At 42.4% G+C, this 16,007-nt stretch overlaps 1 protein-coding gene across 3 annotated transcripts in view; it reads right to left on the bottom strand.

Moving 5' to 3' along the window:
* The window catches only part of LOC147106208 (coiled-coil domain-containing protein 91-like), a 172,315-nt gene that overhangs the window by 45,574 nt on the left and 110,734 nt on the right, over nucleotides 1-16,007 (bottom strand). For all 3 annotated transcript variants that reach the window (XM_086009098.1, XM_086009097.1, XM_086009099.1), the window contains exons 9-12: nucleotides 14,051-14,143; nucleotides 13,892-13,960; nucleotides 12,387-12,563; nucleotides 7,561-7,674 (exon numbers count right to left, since the gene is read on the bottom strand). In XM_086009098.1, the coding sequence (XP_085865224.1) occupies nucleotides 7,561-7,674; nucleotides 12,387-12,563; nucleotides 13,892-13,960; nucleotides 14,051-14,143 (453 nt within the window). The remainder of the gene's footprint in view (nucleotides 1-7,560; nucleotides 7,675-12,386; nucleotides 12,564-13,891; nucleotides 13,961-14,050; nucleotides 14,144-16,007) is intronic.

Raw genomic sequence — 16,007 nt, 5'->3', positions numbered from 1 at the left:
TACACACAGGGCATCTGAGTGAGGTCATGAGCTTTGTACAATCAAAATTCCTCAACTTTCAGTCTTGCAACAATACTTTAGGCATGGGAATAAAGACAATACAAAGCAATATGATTGAGATTGGTGTTTGCCATGAAGTGACAATGGTCTAGATTTTGTGTTGAAAATAATGGTGAGGCTAACAGCACTCACCGTTATTATGGAATAAATCGGACAGCAACTTCCAGAGTATGCACATGCGCTTTGTCCTTGTTTTGCCACTTTTGCTATTGGGTTTTCTGGGCATGGGTCAATCCAGTTTGAATTACATTGATATTTATTAGACAGCTAAAAAAGTGAATCAAAAGAAACTCAAACAAAAGCATGTTAAAAGACAATGATGATACTTTATAGCCATCTGATTTTTAAAGGGTACTGATAGTGACACTCCTAAGCAAGAAGGAAAAATAACTTAAAAAAAAGACCAAGATGGTTGACCACAGGAAATGCAGGACAATTCTAAATCTGCAGTACAAATGCAGATTAATTTAATTCCATCTGGAATTTGGTTTTGTTTTCAGTCTACAGTGATAAGCTAATTTTGTAAGAAGTCACACAACACCAGGTTATAGTCCAACAGTTTTATTTGAAATCACAAGCTTTCGGAGCGCTGCTCCTTCGTCAGGTGAAGTGGAGAGATGCCTATAGACACAGATTATTCTGGCATTATTCTCTGACTATATAATCTGTGTCTATAGGCATCTCTCCACTTCACCTGACGAAGGAGCAGCGCTCCGAAAGCTTGTGATTTCAAATAAAACTGTTGGGACTATAACCTGGTGTTGTGCGACTTCTTACATTTGTCCACCCCAGTCCAACACCAGCATCTCCACACCAAAGCTAATTTTGGGCATGATCGACCCTTTGGGCACATCATAATGAATACTTAAAAGTTAGCATCTGATGATGTCAGAAGTAGATTCCAAATTAGATCATCCCAATTTATTCTATTTATAAGGACTACAGAACAGATTAAAGGTTTCAAATCAAATTAGGCTGCTTCCTTTTAGGATTCACAACGTATGTGCTAACCAACTTGAATTTGTTCACTTCACGAGTTTAATGACACATCACCATGTCACAGAAACTTGATGAATGACTCCTGTTCAATTCTGAACCTCTTTGTAGGTCTCTGTTGGTTCTCAACAATTTAAGATTTTTGTTACAAATTAATCTTGGAATTTTGAATTCCATAACAATGCAAGGAAAACCCCAAACAAAAATATAAATAAAGAAAAGTAAAACTAAACCAACATTGAAGGATTATATAAACAAAGCTAAAAGATATTATGACAAAAGTCTTGGCCAGAACTAAACCAAGGTCAACTATAAAAAGTCTATATAGGTACACTATTGACAGGTTCCCCTCGTTTTTTTTTGATTCTATTAAAATGCTTATTCACCTTTCAGTCGTTCTGATGATGGATACTACCTGAAATATTAAATTGCCCTTTTCTCTCTACAGATGCTGACTGATCTGCTGTGTTTCTTCAGCATTTACTGTTTTTGTTTCTGATTTCCAGCATTTGCAGTTGTTTGTCTTTTTTTCTTTCCAATGGCAAGGGTGGTTTCCCTCAGGACAGCAAGCCATGAAACTGACAGCCACAATTTGCTGAGTTCCAAAGGCTCGGTCCAAGGGAATGAGGAGTTAGGGCAGAAAACTGAATAACACATCTACAGGAGGATAAAAATCAGAGGAAAATGGGAAAACAATGATGGGAATGAGTGGAAGGAAGGACGTGCAGGTGAGGCAGTGTTTTGTGCAGGCTATGATGCAAATTGCTGTAAATTTAAACAATCAATATGCCAAATGTAAAGAACAGGCTGAACAGAATAAGCAACAAAAGGGTGAAATAGTCTGAACAATGTGTTTGGGGCTTACAGATTTAACTTTATACTCTCTGTACAATAAGATGGGGAAAGGGGAAGATATACAAAGGCTTCTAGGAGCTCAGCACCACTGAATCTAGTCCTGGAGTAGACACAAGACTGAACAGATACCACCATGGGACTAAACATTTTCAGTGCGTTAAGAATCACTGTTTGCACAAATTCAGTGTTAATGCTAATTGAAGTTTCACATTTAAGTCAGCATAGCATTGGTGTGCTTACTGCACTTCCCAGAAAATTGCTTTGTAGGGTTCTTGACCAATGCAAACGAAAACATTTTCTATGTGCAAATCGAATTTAGCTTGCTACACTCCTGCAACAAAATGTTCTGCATGTTGCATAAATGTCACATGCTGAAACTGGTATTAAAGCTATGACACACTCAAAAATACAAGATGGATGACAGAAGTTTAGTAGGAGGATGGTTCACTTTGTTGGAATGGCAGCATGATTACAATATGCATTGCTGTTTCCCTATCTAGAAAAAGGAGGAACAAGAAGCAAAGGTGACCAGGAAGGTCCAGATACTGGAGGCACACCCACCCATACCCTGGCCACTGGGTGTACTGTGAGGCAGTGAGCTATCTGTACCCTTCAGAAGAGCTTTATCTGAGGAGGCCGAAGCTCAGTGGAATGGCTCTGGATGAGACCTGTAGGCATAGCTAACAATCTCGAATATACTACCTTTGATAGTGGAAATCATCATGGCCATCAATCTCTATGCTACAGGATCACTAAAGCCATCCACAACACACTTGTACAGGATAAACCAGTTTGCCATGCACCACTGCACCAAAGTGATGATGGATGCCCTATTTCAGCAGAAAGTTTTGCAATAGGATTGCAATAAGAAAACGTACACCAATTTTAGTATGGAAAGCAGTCGGAAAGACAGATGCAATACTACAAGCTGTATAATTTCTCTGGGATAAAGACAGAGTGCACAGATGTAGCCTTTTGAGCACCTGCACACAACGCCTTACCTACATGAACAGGAAGGGCTACAGTTCACTGAAGATGCAAATGACCTACGACTGCCACATGTGAACTGTGCACATGGAAGATACATTATCTACCCTTGCAAGATCTTTGATTCTTCAACTGATGTACATTACAGGAGTAACGCGTGATTTGAATGGTTCTGGAGAAAAACCATGTGTTTGGGCATAAAAATGTCACAATGCTGTAGCTAGGTGGTGCATTTGATCTCTTCCTATGTCCTATAAAGTGCCAGGACCCACACCACCATGCCAATTACATCTTTGCACAAAGCTAAACTGAAACTTTTCAATTACCAATACTGCAACCTCAAAAGCGCACTTAGGTGGATGGTTCAGTGGGTTTGTGGTATGTAGATGATGCATGATTCTACGACATAAACTATTTTCTCTTGATAGAAAATGACTGACTTTCTTTCTCTTAATTATTCTTTTTTAGGAAGTGTGATACAGAAATTTGCATGTGATTGTACAATCCTATTGCAAAACTTTCTGCTAAGGTGGAACTGTGTCCTTTTAATGCCACAAAATTATATTAAGTATTCCCTTTGTTGTACTACGATTTTCCATATAGGGTCTCTCAATTATCTGCTAATTTAGATTATTCACCGGGGCAGGGGGTGTTCCATTATGGTTAAATAATAACCCCAACCGGTTTTCTTTTGGACAGTCAGAGATCTCTGGATACAAATACTGCAACTGCTGCAGTGTCTTGGCTAATAATTTGAACCAAAAGTACTTTCTGCGGAAAAATAAAAATAACTGTGTGCTAGGATATGCCTAGATAGTGCTATTTTAATAACTGGCAAGCAGTCACAAAAGGGGGCGATTTTCCCACTGGAGGCGGGTTTTGTTTTGGGTGGGTTTGAAACCTGCCTCCACTGATAGTTTTCAAAAATTGTGATTTTCCTGATTGGCCACTTGATTTCAGAGGTGTGAGTTGTCCTTGGTCAATTAAGTGTTTTGGGACTGAAACTCGCCTCTGCAGACATCACCTTTCAAGCCTGATTTTAGGGCTGCTTGCTGCCTTGGATCATTCCAATGGATTTCTGCCGATGTTGCACCACCTGCAACATATTCTGAGAAACCACTATGTCCATTCCAAGGCAAGGGCCTCCCCAAGGTTCTCGGATGAGGCGCTGCAAATGTTGGTTGAGGTGGTAACAGCTAGCAGGGAGGTGCTCTTCCACTCATCTGGCAGGGAGAGGCCTCCCAAAGAAACCAAGGCTGTGTGGGTCCAGCTGGCAAGGGATATAACCTCCAGATCTGTGTGCAGGTTGGGTGAATGTTTGTGTATTGATGAAGTGCCATCCCTGTTGGAAAGCATTAAAATGATTTGATGCCAAAATGTTGGTGTTATGGCATGTGTTCTTTCGCCTTAGGCAGCTCCACATTGCGGGTTCCGCGACACTTGCATTGTTAGGTTGGTGGCCAGAGTGAAAGGAGGCCAGAGAGTCATGTCCATTGTCAATGATGTCTTAAGATGGAGCCAAGGACATGCGGCAACTTGGGCAATCTATGCAAATCTGGCCAGGATAAGTTCATCCCTTGCATCACGGGCAGCCATGTGCTCACGTCCTGCTGCTGCTGCTGGTCGATAGACCGGCGCTCTGACCTCCTCCTATTCCTCCTCCGCCTCCTCATGTGAGGAGGGCTGGAACCGAGCCACTTGCTCATCAGGAAGCTGCAAGCCACGACGCTGTGCAATGTTGTGCAGTGCACAGCAGACCACGACCATTCTGGAGACCTTGTATGGTGTATACTGCAGGGCTCCACCTGATCGGTCAAGGCATCGGAAGCACATCTTCAACAACCCAATGGTTTGCTCGATGATGGACCTGGTCGAGGTGTGGCTGGTGTTGTAGCACTCTTCAGCCTCGTTAGCTGGCCTCCTGATCAGCGTCATTAGCCACTTCTTCATGGGGTAGCCTTTGTCACCAAGGAGCCATCCGTTAAGTTGGTTTGGTGGATTGAAAAGCGGAGGAACACTAGAGTGCCGCAGGATGAAAGATTCATGGCAACTACCACAGAACTTGGCGCAAACATGCAAAAACTCCTCCTTGTGGTTACACACCAGTTGTACGTTGAGGGAGTGGAAGCCCTTTCGGTTGACAAAGATAGCTGGGTTGTGATGGAGTGCCCCAAGAGCCACATGTGTGCAGTCTATGACGCCCTGCACTATTGGCATGCCTGCCATATTTGCAAAGCCAACCGAGCACATGGTTATACTTGCTTGATCCCTTGAGAACTGGATGTAATTGTGGGCCTTAGCGAAAAGGGCATCAGTAACCTGCGTGATGCAACTGTGGGCGGCCGACTGGGAGATACCGCTGATGTCTGTTGATGATCCCTGGAAGGAGCCTGAGGCAAAGACGTTGAGTGCGGTGGTGACTTTGACAGCCACTGGTAAGGGGTGTCCACCCGTTCCTCTGGGCACCAGGTCTTGCTGCAGCAGTCCACATATCTCTTGGACAACCTCTCGCGAAAGTCTCAGCCTCCTTTGGCACTGCTGCTCACTCATGTTGAGATAGCTCATCCTCTGTCTGTAAACCCTCTGTTGGGGGTATCTCCTGCGGCGAGGTGCCTCGATGTGCTGGCGCCTTCTGCCCTGTGCAGCATCAGGTGGCTGAGCAGGTGGTTAGGGCTCCTGCTGTTGTTGCTGCTGAGCTGCCTGGTTCTGCTGCTGCCGTGGCTGCTCCTCATCCGAATCTGAACTCCATGGTGAAAGAAAACGAATGGTTCCCATGCTGCTTGCAGATGCCTCCGTTGGGGACGTGTTCATTGCAAGCGGGGAGAGGGTCTTCCAAGGAGGTCCCACAGTTGATAGATTCAAGCTGCAGCACCTCCGACTTCAGAAGGCCTGCTAAAAGTGCTCAAAGACCTTTTAAAACAAAGTTCTGCCACCTGCAACTAATCCCTGATGAAATCTCCGATTTAATGTTGGACCTGCAGCTGTGAGGAGACCACCCACTTGTCAACTTGCCAGATTTAGCTGGCGTGGTTTAGGAGGGTCATGGAACATGCCGAAATGGTCGAAAAATAACGAGGGCCTCTCAAAATAGGCTTAGAGAGGCCCTTAACGAGCATGTAAGCCTCTTAACAAGCTCTCTGGCCAGCTGGAGGCGGGACCATTTCCTGCCCTGCAAAACTGGCACCGGCAAAATCCCGCGGAGGTGGGTTCCGAATCCGCACATTTTTTTCTGATTTTCCCGCCTTCTCGGGCCTCAGAAAATCTCCCCCTAAGCTTTAATGAGGATTTGTATTCCAAAATCTTACTATGAATCTTTAAATGTAATTGTATATACCTGCAAAATTTTATAGCGACCACATGCATATTTTAAAATTAAAATAATAATAATTAAAGTTTGTATTTCACGTTTACAATTATTTCTTAAAATCACAATTGGAATAAATCGGGGAAGGAACTACAAAATTGCTCTGTCAGCAGATCAGCAAACGGTGCAGAGATGTACACATTTCCTGCTTAAATGAAAACTGACAGCCTGTCAGGATATCACTGTCACCTCATTTGGCCAGACACAATGGAAGTAGTAACAGTTTCCTCATCTCCCTCTCCCTATAGACTGAGGGAGAAATTGGATGGAACTAGACTTTTACTGATCCACTACATCCCTTCAAAGCTGACACGGTGTAGGAGAATTTCTTTTAAAACAGTTTCTTCTCTCTTCCTCCCCCTCAAAAAGTCAGTGATAATCATCTTAGATAAAATATACATAACTAATAGGAAAAAAAAACAAATGAAACTTTTATTTTTTTTTCTAGCACTGTATCATTTACTGGGACAAAATGATTTCATTCTACACGAGTGGCATGGCTCATGTGGTTTAATGGGCTGTTTGTCAAAGATCAGGAATGAATAAGTGGTATAATAAAGGGAGCTATTAGTTTCTCTTTTTACAGTATTGAGTAAACCTACATCCCAAAGGCAACATCTGTGTTTAATGGCAGTTCACACTGCACTTACCAATAATCTGAATGAATCTACCACAAAGCCTCTGAAAATGACCAAATGATTGTGATTCAATGACAACCTTAATTGTCCCATAGCGCTAGCCTGTGGTATAAAAATCACACAACAGAAGAGCCTTTTGATGCATGTTAACAGTTATGGGGGTGGGGGCGTGGAAGTACTGACAATGAACCATAACATAAACAATGTGCAAATGCCAGCTGTGCTATTTGATACTTGTATCCCTCATAAATCTGATTAGCACCACAGTTATATAAAAGGTCTTATTCCACGGTGTAGAATTCAGTATCCTTCACTTAGGCGACTTGGGGGGGGGAGGAATTAAAAAAAATGGCTGACAAAACAATCAAATTCATAATTCTGTGTTCAAAATCTCAATTTTTATGCTCTCAATCAATCATTCAGCAGCTAACTGCGTGACTTCAGGTGGTCCTGAACCATACAAATCAGAAAGGTTCCAGGTTTGTGCTGAGTTAGCTGACCTCAGCAAGGGTTGTGATAAGGGTGCACACAAGAGTATGCATTTTACATACAGTCTCAAAGACAGGCTTACATCACTCAAGTAATAGATAAAAGGTGTGGTAAAAGTATAAGTCATAAATCAATGTCTAGTTAGTGGAACATATGATTGGAATCATTTACCCTTTTTTGCTCTTTGATATATTTTATCATGTCGTCCCTGGTTTTTTGAATTGCCTCTTCTACAGCTTTCTCACTTCTTCTTCTTTCTTGATTTACAGTTTCCCTTATGGCTTCCTGTTGGGAAAAAAGGGTAGATAATCAATGCAACAGCTGCTTTTGTATTAATACCCCCCTCCCCACACTTAGACAGTAATGCATGCATTAGAATTGGTGTCGTCATCATGGCACAACAGACCAAGTACTCTGTGCGGAACTGAAATGACTGGAGTGGGGATTGTTATCTGTCAAATCATTAAACTAGTCTTGTCACATGCAAACGGATCTCGGAGTACAAATACACAAATCACTAAAAGTTGCGCCACAGGTTAGCAAGGCCATAAAAAAAGCAAACCAAGCACGATGGCATAGTGGTTAGCACTGTTGCCTCACAGCGCCAGGGACCCGGGTTCGAATCCGGCCTCGGGCGACTGTCTGTGTGGAGTTTGCACATTCTCCCCGTGTTTGCGTGGGTTTCCTCCGGGTGCTCCGGTTTCCTCCCACAGTCCAAAGATGTGCGGGTTAAGTTGATTGGCTATGATAAATTGACCCTTAGTGTTAGGGGGATTAAATACGTGGGGTTACGTGTTGGTGTAGGGGTTACGGGGATCGGATGGGATATGTGTCGGTGCAGGCTCGATGGGCCGAAATGGCCTCTATCTGCACTGTGGGGTTTCTGTGATTCTGTGAAGGGTTGAGGAGGGATAGTTTATCACGGTCACAGTCACACAGGATTTCATTTGTGACTTTGATAAGGGCCGTTTTAGTACTGTGGCAGGGGTGGAAACCTGATTGGAGGGGTTCAAACATGGAGTTCTGGGAAAGGTGAGCATGGATTTGGGAGGCGACAACACATTCAAGGACTTTGGAGAGGAAAGGGAGGTTGGAGATGGGGCAGTAGTTTGCAAGGACGGAGGGGTCAAGGGTGGGCTTTTTGAGGAGAGGGGTGATGACGGCAGATTTGAAAGGGAGGTGGACAGTACCTGAGGAGAGGGCACCGTTAACAATATCAGCTAACATGGGGGCCAGGAAGGGAAATTGGAGGGTCAGCAGTTTGGTGGGAATAGGAGGTGGATCTCATGGACAAGATGAGCTCAGAGAGGGCATGAGGGGAGATAGGAGAGAAAGTAGTGACCTATCATGCCAGATTTCTGCCCATTTAGTGCTCTCCCAATTTTCTGGTATTGTACTGGTACCAGAAGCACCTGCCAGTACAGTTAATTATATTAAAATTAAGTCCCTGCAAGGTTGTTTAGACGTCCATGCAATTTTCCAACATTTGTGCGAGTTTAGCAATCTGTCATCTATCCACCCTTATGAGTGTTCAGTGCTGCTAGGATGTACTGTTTACAGAAATGTATTTAAAAAGACCTGTGGATATTTCTGAACCTACTTTGTAGCTTTTTTGGAGTTTATTTCTTGTTTCGATTTTGTTGGTCAGGTGGCTTTGTGCCAAATGTCCATGATATTCCCAATGGGAAACCCCATTTATTTTTGTTTTTGGAGGAATAAAATGGGCAATGATGGGATACCAGGCAGGATCAATTAGATGCAAATAATACACCACCTGAAGCCTGATAGATAACGCCACCATCATTATATGGACATTTCTAGAGAACCCACATTTTCCCTGCCCCCTGCAGTGGTGTACCCCATCAAAGCAGCAATGCATGGTATCACATACCTATCCTTCCATATCAATCTTTCTGAAGAATTATCATAAAAAGAAAATGTAAAATACGTAGCATATATTAACAGTTTCTGAATACTGGAAGCTATTAACATTAAATAAATACTGTAACTTCTTCTTCCATTAATTTCCTCATCATTCTAAAGGCATTTACTTATATTAGCCTACAGTTATACAAGCTCTGGCAATGCACAGGTACCTCACCCATATGGCCCCTTGTGTGTGCCTGGATAGTGAGTGTAGGCAGGCTATTAAATAGCTTATTGAAACGGAACTGAGCCCGATCTTGCCCTCATTGAACATCCACACTTTTGAAAATGAACCCCTGGATCATGACAAGCCGAGAGGGCAATGACCAACATGGAAGTAATGGGAAGACGTTGGTTGCTTGTGGTAATACAGGGTTTTAGGATGGGTGCGATGAGTAGTACATGGGTACCGTAGGGCTTAGCATGGATATGGGTGAAAAGTAATAAAAAGGAAGCAACATAGGAAGAGATTGCACAGAAGGCCAAAACTGAGATGGTGTGACTGTGTACGAGACAGCCTAACATAGAAACATAGAAGATAGGAGCCGGAGTAGGCCATTCAGCCCCTCAAGCCTGCTCCGCCATTTAATGAGATCATGGCTGATCATCCAAATTCAGTACCCTGTTCCTGCATTCTCCCCATATCCCTTGATCCCTTTAGCCTTAAGAAACATATCTAACTCGTTCTTGAATATATTTAATGAATTTGCCTCAACTGCCTTTTGTGGTAGAGAATTCCACAGGTTCATCACTCTCTGGGTGAAGAAATTCCTCATCTGTCCTAAATGGCTTACCCCTTATCCTTAGACTGTGACCCCTGGTTCTGGACTCCCCCGCCATCGGGAACATCCTTCCTGCATTAAGACTGTCTAGTCCTGTTAGAATTTTATAAGTTTCAATGAGATCCCCTTTCATTCTTCTAAACTCCAGCGAATATAAGCCCAATCGACCCAATCTCTCCTCATACTTCATTCCTGTATCCCAGGTATCAGTCTGGTGAATCTTCACTGCACTCCCTCCATGGCAAGAACATCCTTCCTCAGATAAGGCGACCAAAACTGCACACAATACTCAAGGTGTGGTCTCACCAAGGCCCTGTACAACTGCAGCAAGACATCCTTGCTCCTGTACTCGAATCCTCTCGCTATGAAGGCCAACATACCATCTGCCTTCTTAACCGCCTGCTGCACCTGCATGCTTACATTCAACGGCTGGTGCACAAGGACACCCAGGTCTCGTTGCACATCCCCTTCTCCCAATCTATTGCCGTTCAGATAATAATCTGCCTTCCTGTTTTTGCCACCGAAGTGGATAACCTCGCATTTATTCACATTATACTGCATCTGCCATGCATCTGCCCAATCACCCAACTTGTCCAAATCATACTGAGTTTCTCGGCATCCTCCTCACAGTACACACGTCCACACAGCTTCGTGTCGTCTGCAAACTTGGAGATATTACATCTAGTTCCCTCATCTAGATCATTAATATATATTGTGAATAGCTGGGGTCCTAGCACTGATCCCTGCAGTACCCTACTAGTCACTGCCTGCCACTCGGAAAAAGACCCGTTTATTCCAACTCTTTGCTTCCTGTCTGCCAACCAGTTCTCTATCCAAGTCAGTACCTTACCCCCAATCCCACGTGCTTTAACTTTACACGCTAATCTCTTATGCAGGACCTTATCGAAAGCCTTCTCAAAGTCCAAATACACCACATCCACTGGTTCTCCCTTATCTATTCTACCAGTTACATCCTCAAAAAATTCCAGTAGATTAGTCACGCACGATTTAACTTTTGTAAATCCATGTTGACTTTGTCCAATCCTGTCACTGTTTTCCAAGTGCTCTGCTATAACATCTTTTGTAATGGACTCTAGCATTTTCCCCACTACCGATGTCAGGCTTACCGGTCTATAATTCCCCGTTTTCTCTCTACCATCTTTTTTAAATAGTGGGGTTACATTAGCTACCCTCCAATCCATGGGAACTGTGCCAGGGTCTATAGAATTTCGGAAGATGACCAGCAATGCAGCTACTATTTCTAGGATCACTTCCTTAAGTACCCTAGGATGTAGCTTATCAGGCCCTGTGGATTTATCGGCCTTCAATCCCGTCAATTTCCCTAACACCATTTCCCTACAAATACTGATTTCATTCAGTTCCTCCCTCTCATTAGACCCTATGTTCCCCGACATCTCTGGGAGGTTATTTGTGTCCTCCTTTGTGAAGACAGAACCAAAGTATGTATTTAATTGGTCAGCCATTTCTTTGTTCCCCATTATAAATTCCCCTGATTCTGACTGCAATGGACCTACGCTTGACTTCACCAATCTTTTTCTCTTCACATATCTATAGAAGCTTTTACAGTCAGTTTTTATGTTCCCTGAAAGCTTACTCTCATACTCTATTTTCCCCCTCTTAATTAATCCTTTTGTCCTCCTTTGCTGAATCCTAAACTGCTCCCAATCGTCAGGTTTGCTGCTTTTTCTGGCCAATTTATATGTCCTCTCCTTGGATCTTATGCTATCCCTAATTTCCCTTGTTAGCCATGGTTGCGCCACCTTTTTTGTTTTATTTTTATGCCAGACAGGGATGAACAAATTCTGTCGTTCATCCATGCGATCTTTGAATGTTTGCCATTGCCTATCCACCGTCAACGCTTTAAGTAACGTTCCCCAATCAATCCTACCCAACTTGCTAAATGGAAGGGAGAGAACAAGCACTCAACTACATGAGCTGGCAGAGGGGAGAACATAATGGTAAGATTTTGGTAGTGTCTCTGTCCAGTTTAGTTGTATCTGTGGCTAACTGACATGTCTCTATTACAATCCACATCCTTATTCAATTTATGAAGCAGAAAATTATGATGGTACTTTCACCACCTTGAAAAATTTCTCTCTAAAAGAATCAAGTCATAGAATTCCATGCTGAAGTATTTTCCTGGTGACAGCATTAAATCAACCTGAGCCACCAGTGAATAATGCATACTGCCACTTCAGATGTTCCACAGAATGAAATATGAACAGATCCAGATTTGAAAGATCCTAATTTATGCAATTTACACCTTACCTGGCTTTTGTTTCTTTCCTCTTGCAATGCCTCTTGGATAGCCTGCTCCAATTTCTCTTGGTCCTTGCAACGCTCAATTTCCCATAGTTCTCTTTTCTCCAACTGGATCTTTTCCATCCTTTCCCTCTCCTCTCGCACAGCTTTCAAAACAGCCTCTGTAATGATTTCCTTTTCTGCCTGTGTAACAGAGCATTGTTCAAAAGGGATTTCAAGAAAAAAAAAATCAAAAGATATTTAAACCAAATATAATACCACATAAAAATCCATGGCCATATACTAAATAAAAGATCAGAGAAACTAACAAATGTTGTATGTTGAAAAACGAAGTAAGTTTGCCAACTTCAACAGGAATTGGATTACAAAGCTGGAAACAGATGCTTCAGAAATATTGTTGTCCCTGTTATTATAGCATTCCTTGCCAATAATGCAAATTTTTCTTGTTACAATATTGTTACAGTGGCGATGTTAGGAAAATGGCTGCCATTGGCAACCACAGAGGCCGTCTACAATTTCAAGGGAAGAATAAATCTTCAAAAGACAACATAAAACAGATGACAATACTATAGCATCGAATAAAAATTATTAGAATTTTTTCTGATTAATCACTACTCTACACATGTAATCTTACTTTGTACTGGTATATCAAGTAAATAATAGGCTCAATAATTGGCAAGACTCAAAGTTTAATACTGTTATTTAATATCAACTTACACACACATAATATATATACTAATTACCCTCCACGTTTGTTAATTATTATTGACTACTCTGAAGTTTCCAATAACTTGCTTTTATGATAGCGCCTTTAACATAGTAAAATGTCCCAAGGAACTTCACAGGAGCCGAGTCAGATAAAAGGTGGCACCGAGCCAAAAAAGAGATATTAGGACAGGTGACCAAACGCTTGGTCAAAGAGGTAGGCCTTTCCCAGTCTACTTTAAATCTGCCTATTTGGGGTTGTGCAAGGTTGCCTTGGGATTGACCACACCCAATTAGCCTTCCTCTTTCTTCAATGATGCCAAATATTGGTAAAGCATGAAAAAGTCCACAGCTAAAGTGAGATGCAAGGGTACATCAGAAATGAACTGAACAATTGCAGTATGACCTTGCATTCGATGACTCCATAGCTTGGCACATCAGTGCACCAATGTACTGCATCACCTCAACTTTCTTTTACCAAACACTTCATTCACACAATCCCATGCCAGCGGCTGTACTTTAAAATCACTATGAGCATCAAACTCCATTATTTTCAGTTAGTTGTAAAAAAATATAACGGATAGTGGGTAGGAAAGCCAAAGCATAAGCTTAAATAAAAAGGCTCATTGTTATTGGAAGTTAATCTCTAGCTGATTACAGGGAAATTCTATATCGAATTATGTAGTCACCCATTATGGCAATGTACAAAGAAAGTTGACAAGCAAACCAAAAGGAAGAGCACCTCTTTAAAAGAGAAATAGCTAACACACAGGAATTTTGGTCGGCGAGATTGATTTTAAAAATACCTTTACAGCTTTTTCCATTGCCTCGGTGCTTCGTAGCCTTTCTTCAGCTACACATTTTTCTAGTGTGTCCTGTAAATAATTCATCAAATGTTCAGATTTTTTTACGTGCCAAGGACAATATTAAAAAGGAATTATTTTACAAGAGAACTGAAAGTTCACCTTATGCTGTTTTGTTTGTTCCTCCAAAGCTTCTTTTATCTTGTCTTGCAATGCACTTTTTTCTTTCTCCAGCAAGTCAAGCAGCCGTTCATGCTGTTAAGATCATACAGTTGACAATGTCAGCAGCAAATCACACGTGTAATTTTCAAACATAAATCATTAAATGATTACCTTACTATAAAAAAGGTTATTCAAAAGATGAAATGTGGCCAATACATTGGGGTCGATTTTAACTCCGGACGGGTTTCGAACGCACTCCTGGTCTACATTAACACGTTGTCGGTCCATTTCCTAATCATTCCGGGCGAAAGGTTGACGGGAAACGGCTGGCAACCTCTGGAAAATCTGGCGGCAGGTGTGGGGGAGGGAGTTCTGGGCGGGTCACGTGGGAGGAGAGGGCGTGGTTTTCGTTGAGGCTTGGAGGAGCACTCCTGCTCTTCCTGGCCCCACAAAGGGAAGTACAAAACTTAACTGTTCAGACCTCTTCATATTTCTAGCAGATCCAGACTCTCTCCAGCTTGGCGGGAAAGCCGTGCGTCTTTCCCACTCAGGCCGAAGTTAAAATTGCAGTTGGGCCCGATGATGTCCCTGTACTCTGACCTGCATATTTAAAGAAGAATTCTACCAGCTATGGACAAGTGGCATAGCTGCCCATCCAGAAGCACAAATAAAAATTGCGTTCGGCGGGATTCGGGCAGCTTTCTGGCGAGTAAGTAACCCTGGGCATTTTAACTGACCACCTGTCCAGTTTCTGTCAGTTGGTAGGGGTAAATCTGCACCCATTGTAACTATTGAATAGAATATATTTAGTACGAGTTCTTCCCCCTTTAAACATGCTGAATGAATACATGTAAACAGCTGTAACAGTGTTAAAAAAAATTATGGGCTTTAATTGCCTCCTTCAAACTCATTTGTGCTTAGAGTGCACTGTAAAAATGCAAGAAATGGCAGTGTTGATGTACAGCAAGAAGTAAAAATAAATTTGATTCATGATAGAAGAGTTAACAAAGCAGTAGGTTCAGCTTCAAAGGGCCAAATGCCTGTTCCCATCCTGATTCTTATGTTTTTAACATATTGATTCTGACGGTATGAAGGTCTCTCCTGTAAGGTTTATGTTGGATGGCAGACAAGTTACACTCCCAGAAGTACAAGCTATAAAAGTCTGCATGAAGCTCCAATTTATACACCAGATTATATAGAAATTCCAAATCAGAACTGAATGTTAGCATTTGTCTTGTCGCTTGAGTAAGCAGAAAGTATTTTTAAAGTTCTCTTTGCTGTATTTGCTGGTACGTGATTGTATTTATTGCGTAGCAAAGTTCAGGTGAAGGAGGGAGCACTTTGGCACCATGTGTTGGTGCTCCAGAGCTCTGAGAAACACACACAGTCCAAAAACAATCAGAGGGCATGTCACACCAGACAATATGCACATCCCTCCTAGCTGACAATTCAACAGCAGTAATGACAGAAGCCTAGTAATAAGTTGTCTACCTATTCTTAGGCAGGCAACACTATAAGGCAAGGGGTCTAGAAAGGTAAGGAAAAGAACCATAAAATGCACCTAAGAAAGTTAGAAGGAAACTAGGATTATTCTGCGTTTTTTCTCCTTTTCCCACTTCTTTTCCTTTCCTCTCCAACCCCCGTTGCCACCCGCCCCCACCTCCCCCCACCCAAAAAGGTAAGGCGTAGCAGCAGAGCAGTTAAAAGTAGCTGGAAGGGGCAAAGCTTTGAAAAAGATGCAATGGAAAGTGAAATCAAAATGAAGAAGGAATTTCTCATTGAGGATTGTTGGCTTATGGAATAAGCTGCCACCTGCTGCTTGGAATGTAGAACCTGTAGATTATCGCAAAAGGCAGTTTTGCAGATTCCTGCTACATGATGATAGGGGTGAAAGCTCTAATTTAGGAAAAGGTGGTGAATAATGGGGGCGGAGTGGGGGCTGTGATTCTAGGCAGTT

The sequence above is a fragment of the Somniosus microcephalus genome, chromosome 16, assembly GCF_052327205.1.
Source record: "Somniosus microcephalus isolate GS21.2 chromosome 16, FLI_Smic_1.0, whole genome shotgun sequence".
Lineage (NCBI taxonomy): Eukaryota > Metazoa > Chordata > Chondrichthyes > Squaliformes > Somniosidae > Somniosus > Somniosus microcephalus.
Note: the sequence above shows the minus strand (reverse complement) of the source record. Positions and strands in the feature narration are given on the sequence as shown.